At 45.1% G+C, this 13813-nt stretch overlaps 1 protein-coding gene across 1 annotated transcript; it reads left to right on the top strand.

Annotated features, from left to right (window-relative positions):
• The first annotated feature begins 6661 nt into the window (after positions 1–6661).
• On the top strand, positions 6662–13812 carry ZNF367 (zinc finger protein 367). Its single transcript, XM_032097082.1, is given in 6 exon segments — positions 6662–6781; positions 6783–7118; positions 8113–8263; positions 9973–10092; positions 10455–10593; positions 11180–13812. Coding segments are annotated over 6 exon segments (1011 nt in total). The 5' UTR covers positions 6662–6757; the 3' UTR covers positions 11421–13812.
• The last annotated feature ends 1 nt before the right edge of the window (position 13813 follows it).

Genomic DNA, 13813 nt, shown 5'->3' on the forward strand with positions numbered 1-13813 from the left:
CTTGTGTTCCCTCGAAGTGCCTGAAACGCCCCCTTCTGCTTAGAAAAGCAGTGGTGTTGGTCAGGCCAGCGAGCGCCGCGGTCCCGCGCGGTGGCAGTGCCGCTTAGCTCGGAGAGCGGCTGCGTCCGCCCAAAGCCGCGGGTGGAGCTCCCCGGGGGTCACTATGCCCCCATGGTGAGAGATTTCCGTGCAGCCCCCCTGTAGGAGCCCTGTCGGCTGATCACAGCTCTGGACCGAGCTGCGAGTAGTTTCACCGTCTCAAAATAAAAATGTCTCAATAAGTAAGACCAACAGTGACATGCCGGGAGACTCAGCCAGGCTTTTTTCCGCAGAGGACGGGCTCCTAGGCAGGTGAAATATCAGTGCCTCTTTCATCAGCCACAGTAACAACAAAATCTTAGCCCTTCAGCCACAATTGCCCAAAGAGTGCCGATTGCAGTCTTGATTTCTGTGATGAGGCTGTCTTTATCCTGATCGTTCTTGGGAAACTAACACCTCCTCTATCATAACTTCACTGTATATACCGCCTTGTTTTGAAATTAATTTTATCCATATTACAGGAACTTGAAACCAAATCAGAGTTCTTGCTATGTTTCAAAAGGCAGGATTAAAGACAGCCCTGTCACTATAACTGTCTTCTCTCGTCATTTTGGGGTGCTGATAGGTCTGTGCACACCACCATAAAATAAAATATGGTGTATCCTCTTCAGGTTATTCCAAGCCCTGAACATAATCATTACATCTCTCCTGGCTTTCATGTAGACCCACTTTTGCAGGGCATGACTGGACTTAGTGTCCTTTCAAGCTTCAGTTTCATTCAAGAGATCACGAACTGTTGTGCATCAATGGAATTAATGACAGTAAGTTCAGGCAATTATCACCTCACAAAAAGCTTTACAAAATCCTGGTAATCGAGTCAAATCTCTCAGGCTCTGAAATGCTTCAAATTAAAAGCAGAATATTTTAACTCAACAAAGGAAAAATATTATTTCTGCACAGTTCTTATGTTGTAAAATGTAGCTACCCATGATAAACAAAAATTCATGAAGAAATTTTCATGAATATGATAAAGTAATAAAATACTGTATAAAAATGTTCATTTAGATAACTGTACTTGCTCTGAACAGTTGATTTATTTAGTAGAAAGATTAAACTACATGTGTTTTCAGTGCAAAGAAGGAATTGGAAAGCTATTTTGTCCTGTTCTAATCTGGAGAAAGACATTAGCACCATCACATTACTGCACCATATCAAAAAACTCACCAAATCTTTGCACACCTCTTTGGAGCCTTTTGGTATCAATTGCTGCATCTACACTAGATCTCCTCAGGATGCATTGTATTCAGAAAGTTTTTTAGAAATTTTTGAAATATTTTTATTTAAATATTCTACAAGTTTGAATCAAAATTATGCTGTATATGAAAGATGACAGACAAAAGGGTGCCATCATTGACTGTAATGTCCTTGCAGCTTTAGTAGGCACTTTGAAGGTCACAGTATTTCTGGAGAGCGATGAATATGAGGAATTCAGAAATATTTCAGCAGTAAGATTAGAGATTTGGTGTTCTGTGGGATTTGGCTTTTTTTTCATGAAGTCTCAAAAGAGAAAACAAAAAAGTCTAGCTGCTCAGAGAGATTCCACAATGACAGCCAAAACCAGTGTTTGCTATAAATATATCTTACCTTTATCTGTACAATTCTGTTTTATAAAATTAATGTAAAGCTTTAGAAAAATTCTTAGTTTTCTGATGCTCCGAGCTGTCAAAACAAAATTTCTGTAAGAGATTCCAACCCCCAAACTGATTAAAAGTCTTGCATGACAGATGAAAGTAATTTGCAATCTCTTCATTTGCTTGCAGCTGTCAGAAATCCACAACATCACACACATCACAACACCAGAAGTTTATGTACAAAAAGGAGACAGAGGAGTCCCGTAGCTTTATTCATGAATAAAGGGAGAGGTCATGGGGCAATTTCCCATGAGGTCTCTCAGATTGCTGGAGGATGCAGCCTCCTTTTTATCCTGATTTCCTGGCCACATTTCCTTCTCTCTTTCCCCATTGGCTGAGGTACTTGAGAGGTACAGACTTCCCGAATCACCTCATACAGATCCCCTTCCAATATGCATCCCCCCCTCCCCGCCCCCATCCTTTTTCTTTATATCTCTATTCTTTTTCTCTAAGTCCAGGCATTTAGCATGGCCTTGGATGAGTAACTGTCTGTGTCAATTAGTGGAATTCCCCTGGAATTTATGGTTCCTCCCGTTGTTTCTTTCACCTATCAGTATCTGGCTTTTATCTACCAGCAGGCACACTGTTTGTAAAAACACCTCCCTCTCATTCCTTTCACAGCTTTTCACTACGTGAAATCAGTGTGTGATTGTGAAGTTACGAATTTACACAAACAACAGAGACTGACAAGGAAAACCTGAATTTTACTGTCGAAGCAAACCCAAACATTCTGCCTGGAATTTTACACCAAAAAAGTAACAGCGATGGCTTCAGCATGGTTACTTATTTGCATGCAAAGCCTGAACCTCATGGTTGCAGTACTAGGCATAGGCGTCTAACCTTCCTGACAACAGGTTAGTCATGTTAAGTCAAGTAGCCTGACAAAGTGGCTACTCCATCCATGTTCTCTCCACAGCTGTATTTTTCACATGCACAGAACAACCCTACACAAGCTGGCCTAGCAGGTGTAGTTGTGGAATATGACATCTTTGCCAAAGGAGCTCTTACTTATTTTTCTTTTCTTTTTCCTTTTCCCTTTTCTTTTCTTTGCCCCCTTCTGGGGCAAAAATGCCTAATTACAAGAGACAGAATTGAGAACGGAGGCTGTTTCTCTGACCTTTACAGCTCAGTACTTAATCACCAGCAAGGGTCGTCCTCACCTTGACCTTTCTTACAGACACTTTCTCATCCCTGCACATTTCATTTTCTAGTGCCTACATCTCTCCTGCCTGAGGAAGAAGCATGCTGAATACATCACATGGCTCGAGGTCCCATTCTGGGGCAGGACACCAGAACAGGTAGAGAGGGTAACATTGTGCCACTTAGAAGATCTAAATTTTCCAGCAACGCAATCCTACTAAGCAAACTTCACTGCATGAAGTCTTAAGCCAAACAGAGAGCTGCATCACCAAAGATGGACATGCTTATAGAGGAATACACCTAATGCTGAGAGCTTTGTGTGTGAGCTGGATATTTGCCCTGGCTGGCAGCAAATGGCTGGAGCCCCACCCAAAGAGCCATGAACAGCCATTGACCTTCTGCTAACAAAGGGCACAGGGACCTGTGGTCCTGGCTGGTAGGGGTGGGGGTGGCCTAAGGACTCTGCAGGACCCAATGAACAAGGAGGAGACCCCAGCCCAAATATCACCACTGGACCAAGAGGCACGTGCAAGGGGCGTGAAGGGTGGGTGTATGGACTGTAAGGGTGTAAAAGCCCAGCAATTCCATAGGAGCGGCGTGTGCTGCTATGGTGTCGCTGCGTAACAATTAAAATATTTCAAGGAACCCACCTTCCGGGACTCTGCTATGGAAAATGTGAGGTCAGGATGGTAAAGGAAACGTGTTTGACAGTGTGAGTGTGGTGTGTGTAGGGATTCAAATGGGGCACCTGTCAGGTCACTAGAGCCACCCACTGCAAAGGGGTCTCAGTCCCAGCAGTGAAAATCTCACAGATTGTGAATGTGACTCCTAGAGCAGAATCTGAATGCTCAGACAGGAAATCTGGAAACTTGAAAAATGTAATAATAAAGACTTAGATAAAAGATTTTATTACCATTGCGAAGTTTTTATGTAAGTCCATATTATGACATAGTAACAATAAAGTTACATGCAGTGTGATTGTTTGCTATTATCTACCTAAAGGTCATAACATAAAGTGCGTGCTTTAAAGAGGTAGAATACTTCTTTTCATCTTTATTTGTCATGTTTGTGTTCTGTTTCAGGGTTAGTTGGTTTTATTTCCGGAAGAGTTTATTATCCTCAAACTTCATAATTGTCATTTCCATCTTAAGTCTAACTAGCCAGATAGAACACAGGTATTTTTCCTGCTTACTCTTGAATCCTTGCTCTCTACCCTTTCACAATTTCTGTCTTATGTCATGTATGATAAAAGGTACTCTTTGTTGTAATAAGCAGGATTTGATCTGATTGTAGGTTGTACTGTGTTTCATTATCTCAGCCCTTCAACTCTCAGAAAGAACTTTTCTTTGTTTCTACACTAAAACATTAATGCTTTAACACATACTTATGACTGTGTACTGAAAAGCAGTGTGTTTTAAGCCCTTTAGGCCACGTACATTCTACATGCACATTTTCTCTTCCAGGGGCAGGATCTGGTGGAAAAGTTCACGTCTTTCTGGTTATTGTTATTACAACATGAAAGACCATTGTTCTGAACAGTTAAAATATCAGATGTGGCATCAACTAACTTCTTCCTTCTCTTGTGTTGCCTCTATTAAAAAAGTTCTATCAGTTGGCATTAGAAAACTTTACAAGATCCATGTAAAGAAGTTAATCTGCTGCCAGGCCCTCAAATGTCATCACAAAATAGAATGTGTACCTTGGGGCAGCATAGGTTAAATATGGAGATATTCAGGTGCTCACAATGCACTGCACCATTCCCAATATCTACAGTTCTGTATGACAGCTCATAATGTTAATTCCATCCATCACTGGAGTTCTTTAGCAGCTACACGTGCTATCTGAAGCATTAGGCATGTAGCTTTGGAAAGTGATGAAGAGTATTTGCAGTTTGGTTTTGGGTGTAATTACTACTCCTCTACAACATTATATTACCAGAACTGTTTACCATGGACTATTTTTAGGGCTGAAGGGTTTTTAAGGGAGTCAGGTCCAAGCATTTGGAAACCTATTTGCTCATTTTGGAAACAAATGTTACAAGCTGCAGCATTTTCTTTCTGGCCTGGTAAGCAATGCCTGACCTGGCACAGTAATGGTAGGACTTTACCGTGTAACACTGACTTTGAGAAGCTAGGATAGCATTGCAATAAACAAGAATATGCCTAAGCAAAAATTTGAGGATTTTTAGTTAGTTTAAAAGAGCAGTCAAAACAAACTCAACTATAATTCATAATGAAAGGGCTGCTGATCTCAGGATGGATAAGGAATACTGCAGCCCTGTACTATAGCCTCTGCATTGGAAGACCTGGCAGACTTTTCCCGTTATCCAAAGGGGCATTAGTTAATAAGTTGTATGCTGCAAACCTGCTCTTCCCTGCACTTTTCTATTCCTGCCAGCAGTGATGTTTGCTAACACTCTTACAAGGCAGCAATCTGCAGCATACGAACTGCAAACAAAATAGATCTGAAGAACAAAAAACCTCGCCATTTTTACAGCTCCATGGCTTCTCTGTGCTCCTGGTGCTGGCCTCAAAATTTAGCTACTAATGTAAGAAATGCAAGTTATGTTCTCAGGCTGAAGCAGCCTCACGTTGAGGTGAAACTTGTGTTTTAGTTCTCTACCACACTCAGTGTAAAGCAGCTCTTCCTCATGTTGAGGTGAAACTCCTTGTGTTTTAGTTTAGGGCCACTGCTCCTCGTCCTAACGCTGGGCACCACTGAACAGAGTCTGGCACCATCCTCATAAAATACCATCTGCCTTAAGAAACTCCTAAAATTCCCGAATCGAGGCCCGTGACAACGTCTCCTGCCCACTTCTCACACCGCCGGGTGAATGTAGCTGTAGAGCTACGGGCGCCTTACTGCCACGGGCACCGCTGCTGGACGGGGCGTCTCCCCGGGCGGCCCCGCCAGCGCCATAACGGCCGCGCCGTCCAGACCGCGCCCGCCCGCCCTACGACCCCCGCGGAGGCGGCTCACGGGGGCACCCTCCCAGCCGGCAAGTTCGCTCCCAGTTCTGTCGGCCGCTGAGGGCAGGGTCCCGGCAGGGGAAAGGGAAGGGCTTCCCCCCCCACCCAGGGAAGCGAAGCCACGACCCCTGTCCCACCGCCAGGCGGCCCCTTTAACCCGCCGGGCGCGCCAACTCCGCTGCGCTGCCACGGGATTGGCCCGCGCAGCCCGCCCACAGCCACAGCGCGCCAAACCTGCCCGGGCGCGCCACCCTGCCTCCTCCCGCCCCCGCTGCGGCGGCCCAATCAGCGCCTCTCCCGGCGCCGTGCGCCCGACGGCTGCCCAATAGGATGGCAGCAGCCGCACGGCCTCGCCCTCGGGCCCCGCCCCTAGAGGCGCGGCCGCCGACTTTCCCGCCCAGCGGTTGGCCGGCGGGAACAGACTCCCCGTGACACTCGCGCCGGGCCGGATGATTGGCTGCGCTCGGGCGCGAAACGTAACGCGGGAAAACCTGGGGCTCGGCCCGGGCGGCGAGCGCGGAGGTACCGCGGCGGCGGCGGCGGCTCCTGCTCGGGTATCGCCGGGACCGGGGCTACTAGCGGGGCCGGCTTCGCTTCGGAAAGGTGCGGGGACTCTGTGACTGCTTCGCTCCAACTGCTGCCATGGCGGGGGGCCGCCGCTGACTTGGCGGATCGGCTCGGGGTGGCCGCGGAGGCGGAGGGCAAGGCACCGAGACCACAGGGAGCCGCCGTCCTCAGTGATGAGCGGCTGAGGCGGGCCCGGACGGCGACAGGTGGAGACGGCCGCGGGACATCCGTGCAGCTGCACGGTCCATCCCGGAACACGGGCGCGGACACCGGGGCCGTGCCGCCGCGGAGCGCCCTCCTTTTTCTCTCTCTCTCCGCACTCCCTTCGCCGCTCTCCGCGAGGGGTCGGCGATGGCGGAGCGGCTCCAGCCGGGCCCCCCCCCCGGTGATTTTTTGCCAGGACTCCCCGAAGCGCGTCCTGGTCTCCGTTATCAAAATCACCCCGATCAAACCCTCCTCGGGGGGGGGCGGGGGCGAGGAGCCGATGCCCGTCCCGCCCGTCCCCACCAGCCCCGGCTTCAGCGACTTCATGGTCTACCCGTGGCGCTGGGGCGAGAACGCGCACAACGTGACCCTCAGCCCCGGCGGCGGCGACAGCACCGCCGGCCCCTCAGCCCTCCCGCCGCCCCGCGGGGGAGCGGGCAGAGTCCCCGCCGGGGACGAGGAGCAGGCGGGGAGCCCGGGGAGCGGCGGCCGGCACCGGCACCTGAAGGTGAGTGCGCGGCGGGCGGGGGCGGGCGGCCGCGCGCTTCCAGGGTGACTCCGCGGCGCGCGCCCCTCCCGCGCTTCCGCCCGGGCATTTAAAGTGAAGTCATTTCCGGCAGCGGCGCGCGCGCCCCGGGGAAAGGCAGGGGACGGAGCAGCTGCCCGTCCTTCCCCCCCTTTTAAAAGTAAAAAAAAAACCCTTAAAAAAGCATCCTCGCCATCAGAAAAGCCCCCTTGTTATCTCTCTCCTCGCATCTGGAGTGCTTTGTCCCGTTGCGGGCTCCTCGGTACAAGGGACATGGAGCTCCTGGAGTGGGTCCAGTGTAGGACAACAAAGATGGTTAAGGGACTGGAGCACTTCTCTTATGAGGAAGGGCTGAGGGAGCTGGACCTGTTCAGCCTCGAGAAAAGACGACGGAGAGGGGACCTTATTAATGTATATAAATACCTAACAAGGCTGCCAAGAGGATGGAGCCAGGCTCTGGTTGGTTGTGAAAAGCTACAGAAAAAAAAGCGGCAGTCAGAAACTGATGCACGGGAAGTTCCACCTCAATATGAGGAGGAATTTCTTTACCTCGTTGGTGACTGAGCACTGGCACAGGTTGCCCAGAAAGGTTTTGGAGTCTCCCTCACTGGAGATACTCGAGAACTGCCTGGACACAATCCTGTGCCATGTGCTCTAGAATGACTCTGCTTAAGCAGGGAGTTTGGAGCAGATGACCCTCTGTGGTCCCTTCCAACCTGACCCATTCTGTGATCCTGTTGTCAGTTTTCCCGTGTTCCTGAGCACATGGTGGTGCCTGTCGTCTCCCCTCCTGCACCGGCCACAGCACAGCCTTTAGGAGTGAGTTAGAAATGGGCTGGGCACAGTCTGGTGTGGCTCTGTGCTGTCACAACACCATCCTTGGTCGTGCTGTCGCTCTAGGGGATGCTGTGCCCATTGGCCAAACTGCAGGGGGGAGGAAGTGCCTGAGTTTAGTTCCCTCGTTATTTACACCCAGGATGGAATAAGACGTGGCCGTCCAAGAGCAGACACCGTCCGAGACCTGATCAGTGAAGGAGAGCACTCTTCCAGCAGGATACGCTGCAATATTTGCAACAGGGTTTTTCCACGAGAGAAGTCACTGCAAGCCCATAAACGAACTCACACCGGTAAGTAAAAGGAAGGTGTGAATAGCTGGGGTGAGCCACTTAGGAAGCACCTGGGAAGGAATTAACCTCCCCCCCCCCCCCCAAGCAAGCATAAAGGAACCCCAAAGAACTTGACCTGTTAGGATTTTATTGTAACTGCTAAATTAATCATACTTTGCTCCCAGTGCTTGTTAGTCAATCAAAGTCTTTGTAACCATGTTTGTCGTGGGGAAGTGTAGCAGCGATTTGGGCTATAATAGTGTAGGCAAATTGTGTAAACATTTTATCTATTGATGTCACGGGCTTACTTCATAAGAGAGAGAACTAGTCTTGAGCTTGGTGCTTTGTACTTGAGCTTGGAAGCACTTTCTATCCTGATTGCCTCTTTTTTGTGATTTGTTTCCTCATTGCTGATGTATTTTTCACATTACAATTGAAGTTTTGCTGTAAGAGGTTACAGTAACTTAAGAAGTGGCTGGCAACTTCAGAACTGTAACATCCTAAGAAGTGTGCTTAAATATTGAGAGAAGAGTTCACATGCTTAAAATCACCACCCAGTTGTTTCTTCCCCATCACCTACAATTCATTTTCTAGGGTGGAGGTGGTCATCCTAATTTACTGAACTGTATTGAGAAAGAAAGTTGCAGTTAAGTTAAAATATATGATGAACTCACTCAATACTCAGCTGAGCTTGAACTGAAGATGTTGTTTGGGGTTTCTTTAAACCAAACAAATCCATTTTTTTCTTCAACAGCTCTCCATATTTGCAGTAAAATATGAACAAATGTAGCTCACAATACAGACACAACCACCAGCACTGCCCCAAAACCAGCCAAACAAAATCCCACAAAAGCCTTGGCTCTCACCATCTCCTTCTGACTCAAGTCACTATGACTAATCTAGATAATGATATTAAACAGCAGTTTCCTCATGTTTTTTGGTCAAAAGATGTTACTTCACTTGGTCGTACAGTGTGTTGAACTTGTAAGAGCTACTTAACTGAGTAGAGCTTACCCTGGTGTCATTCCTCTGAATTAGTGACCAGACTCACCCTCATTTTGTTGCCTTCCTGAGGCTGGTGGCATGGCATGCCTTTGTGTAGCGTGTTCAGTCAGATCTGCATGAGGAAGGAGACACCTGCTCTCTTTGTTCTTCTGATTGCATTTTGCATGGAGAAATCTTCCTTGATGACTGTCCTAAGAAAAGTTAAACCTGGTATAAGTTTTCTTGTGCAGCCTCCACCATTGTAACTTTTCTCAAATGTGAGATATTTCTCCTAATGAGATATTTCTACAGCCTCATAGAAATGTTGACCTCAGATATTTTACGCTAATTCAGGCTATGGTAAGCATAAAATTTATTGCAACTTGATATTACAAGTTGTGGTTACAACTTGAATTACATTACTTGTCCATTTACTTCATATATTTCTTGCTCTACAGGTGCACAGTTTCACAAGACAAAGTTTATGTAGTGCTATCTAAGAGTCTTAAATCAGAAAATATGACAAGGAAAAATACAGTTTCTTTTTCTCCTCTTTGGAGATAAGTATATTGTCCAGTGGCACAGAGCATGCATTTCAAGGTACACCAGGACTTTTTAAGTAGGTGTAAGTTTCCGAGTGGGTAAAATGAGAGCTTGCTTATGCAAGTTTCAAGCCAGGGACCACCACTGGATCCTATGGCACTTCTGATTATCTTTCACAAATCTCTTCTGTTACTATTTTTAAGGTGAAAGGCCTTATTTATGTGACTACCCAGATTGTGGGAAAGCCTTTGTACAGAGTGGGCAGCTCAAAACTCACCAGCGACTCCACACAGGAGAGAAACCTTTTGTCTGCTCAGAGAATGGTGAGTTATCAGAGAACAATTTGCTGCTTTCTGGAGTCAGACTAATATTGGAAATGTATGTCCTTAACCAAAGCTTCGGAGTCTAATTTTGGTGGAACTTTTAGGGCAGGGAAGAGCCATGCAGAATCTGCCTAATTCTTCTGCAAGTATGTATCTAAGTATTGCATACATTCTCTGTCAGTGGACACCAATGCATAAAATGATGGGGCATGTTATGAACTGCAACTAGATCACTCAGTTTTCAATGAAACTTAGGGGTTTTGTGAATGGGAAGGTTGGATTTTGTCCCACAGATGTTACACTTTCTTTGGTTGCCTGCTTTCTGTAACACATTTTTCATTGTCACTTCGTGTTTTTTTAAGGCTGTTTAAGCAGGTTCACACATGCAAATCGTCATTGTCCCAAACATCCATACGCCCGACTGAAGAGGGAGGAGCTCACGGACAGACTGAGTAAGAAGCAGACGGCTGACAATAAAGCTGTGGCTGAGTGGCTAGCAAAGTAAGTTCCCTCATGGTGTCACTTCTCTCAAAATACTTAAAAGGGTGGTCTGACACAGCATTTATTCTTAAGGATAGTAAAACCCCAAGAAACCAAAACTAGATGTTCTTCCAGTACACATCAGCACAGCTTTGCATATCCTTGAAGAATTATGAACTCCTCGTCAAGACACAGTTCCTCATGAAATCTTTTTCTTACTGTTTTGCTTTGTTTTGTTTTGTGTTTGCTCTCTGCTTAAATACTTCTCTTTGCTTGATCAACACCTGCTAATACTTTATTAGCTAGTGCTACAGTTTTGCTGAATTTGCATTTTTATGAGGGGCTGTGTATGCCATGGGAGAAATGCCTGATGAGAACACCATGGAGACACAATCTGTCACAGATGTTCACTTGGGCACTTTACACTTAAAATACTGAATAAAGGAGGTTTCTGACAGCTTAAATACTACTATATCAGGGCTGAAAGATAAAGCCAAATGCAGTGCCCAGCTGGGTGCAAGCTAGTGCTAGGGAGGTTTTTGCGCATTTTGAATTGTTGGTGTGCGAGTCAGTATTTTACAAGTATTCCCCACATTTGATGTTATAGATACTGGGAGACTAGAGAGCAGCGTGCCCCTGCTTTGAAGACCAAAGCAATCCAGAAAACGGATCAGGAACAGCAGGACCCAATGGAGTATCTTCAGTCTGACGAGGAGGATGATGAAGAGAAAAACAGCGCTCATTCAGCTGCCCGCCACCGCCGCCTCCAGGAGCAGCGTGAACGCATGCATGGTGCACTGGCACTCATTGAGCTGGCAAACTTAGCTGTGGCACCCCTGCGACAGTAGATAGGAGGAGCAGTCTCTGCCCATAAAAAATGTACTTTCTGGTATTACTTAACCAGTTAGATCCCAAGCATAAGCTAAGCACCTTATTTGCTTATAATAGGCTGCTATTCTGTAGAATTTATGAAGAATGTTGTTGCCCCATAACATGGGGTGAGAGAATTGCACTTTTGATAAGGTAGAAGACAGATGTAAAATTTCTAAGTATTTTGTAAATATGGGACTGCGTAAGGCAGGGTTGACAAATTTATGTGTCGTGGGAAGCTAGATTTTGCAAGGTTAACTCATTTATTTGAAGCAGATTTCACAGGAAACACTTTCTGAGCAAAGTGTTCACGATTAGCAGGATGGTACATGTGGCCAAAGAAGGCTGACAAAAAAGTATTTATCTGACTATTTAAGCAAAGTGATGGGTCTGGGGATATTGTTAAACAGCAATGAAACCATGTTTTTCTAATGTCAGTATATCTTTACCTAGCATCTCCAAGGCGAAGGGCAAAGGTTAGTTATCTCAACTTGTACAGGGAAAGAAAATGCTTCATGCAGGGAATATCTTCACTGTGACTGCTCAAGGTATGAGGCTTGACTTTGCTGCTTCATGTTTTTTTGATTTGATTTCAGCAGAATCTCTTGGTAGCACTTGTTATTCCTAACATGTGTAGTTGGGAAGTTTTGCACATTGTTTTATCTGAAAATGATTAGTCTTGCAAAGTCTAGAAAAAGGTAAACAATTGGTAATATTTTTTCAGGTGTTTTTGGACCCTGTAGTGATTTGGCACTTGATTTTGTTAACAAAGGGGTTATTTACAGGGTGGTATGAATTTGTAGTAAACTATGCTAGGTCTTCTATTAGCAAACACTAAGTTTTAAAGTATTGCTTTTATATAATGATTAGCAAATAGAAGCCTCCATACTTACCGTGCATAAAGCCACCTTACTGCTTTACTCCAGGATAACATGCCGATTTTTTGTTCACTAACCATAGCACAGCTATAAATTAAACACTGCAGAAAAGTATTCACTATACAATTAGAAAATAGGCTTCCAAAGGTAGTTACAAGTGTGTTAACAGTGTGATTTCATATATTTCCCAAATAAATGAAGTTACAGAACGCTGCCTAGTACTCAGATGCTGATATAAAATGTTTAACAGGGTATCTTGTCACTTTGTGAATGTTGTATACTTTCAGTAGCATTGCCTCATGGTGATCTTTTTCCATATTTTGCTTTGAAGGCAGCCAGAGATTCCTAATATGCTAACAAAACTTTGTTTTCAGATTGGACTTTTTGTGTGTGGTTTTGTTGTTGGTTTTGTTGTTGGTGGTTGTTGTTGTTAAGCTACTGCTTAAGGGGATATTAATAATGTGCATTTACTGACCTGCTTGCTTTAACTTCTTCCTCTCATTGGAAGTCAGGAAATTCAGATGAGAAGGGAAGCTTCTTTCCCTCTCACTTAAACTGAAAAGGAGGAAAATGTTTTATCGATCAGTTGATATAGGCTGACCAGATGCATACAGCTGTTCCAGAAAAGTAGCATGGTTTTACATCAGAAACTGCAGCTGTTGAAGTATGTTCTCTGATAACCTGTTGTGGTTGAAAATCTCATTAACCCAGTTTGTTTAAATCTTGTGTTCATGCACTTAACTAAAAAGTAATTGAATAATTAAAAAAAAAAAAGTCTCTTTCATTGAATGTAAATAATTTTGCACCAGTGATACGGTTTAACTTCTGCTTCAGCTTCTGAAAAAAACAGGAAACACTAGTCATACTAGGCTTCTTAGCCTATGTAAAACTGGTAATTCATTCAGGTATGTAGGTATTGGGTTTCTAAAAAAAATTACATGCTTTTGACTGTTCATCTGGTTTCATGTGAATAGTCTGATCCCAAAATGAGCCCTGAACATAACATCTGTTGTAATTCTCAATCATAACTCAGAATTGCTCCTGAGTAGTATTTCACAGGGCAGGAGACTCTGTAATTACCAACCTCTTGCAGACTGGAATCTTACTTCATTAGGATTGGTTGTGAGTTTTTTGGCAGGTTTCTTTGTTGTTTGGTTTGAGTTTTTTTAAGTTTTTTTTCAGTCAGCCAGAATATTTCCTCAGGTCTTTTAAGTATGACAAGTACACTGGATTGTACTTTGCCATAGACAAAATTCAGACAGCTGAAGCAGTTTTGGATCATGACAAGTTTTGGGTAAAATACCAAGTGAAAAAAGCAAAGACGGGATGTGGAAGACTGCTTTTTGTTTTACTAAGTGATTACATACAAGAAATTGTTCAGTGCTTTGAAAGATTTAAGTTGTAGTTTGGCATGAGTTAAAAGCAGAAGAGTTGATGTGCTGTCATTCTAATAGATGCTTTGAATAAAACTTGATTTAATTTTCAGGTTTAAT

This window comes from Corvus moneduloides, chromosome Z, assembly GCF_009650955.1.
Source record: "Corvus moneduloides isolate bCorMon1 chromosome Z, bCorMon1.pri, whole genome shotgun sequence".
NCBI classification, from domain to species: domain Eukaryota; kingdom Metazoa; phylum Chordata; class Aves; order Passeriformes; family Corvidae; genus Corvus; species Corvus moneduloides.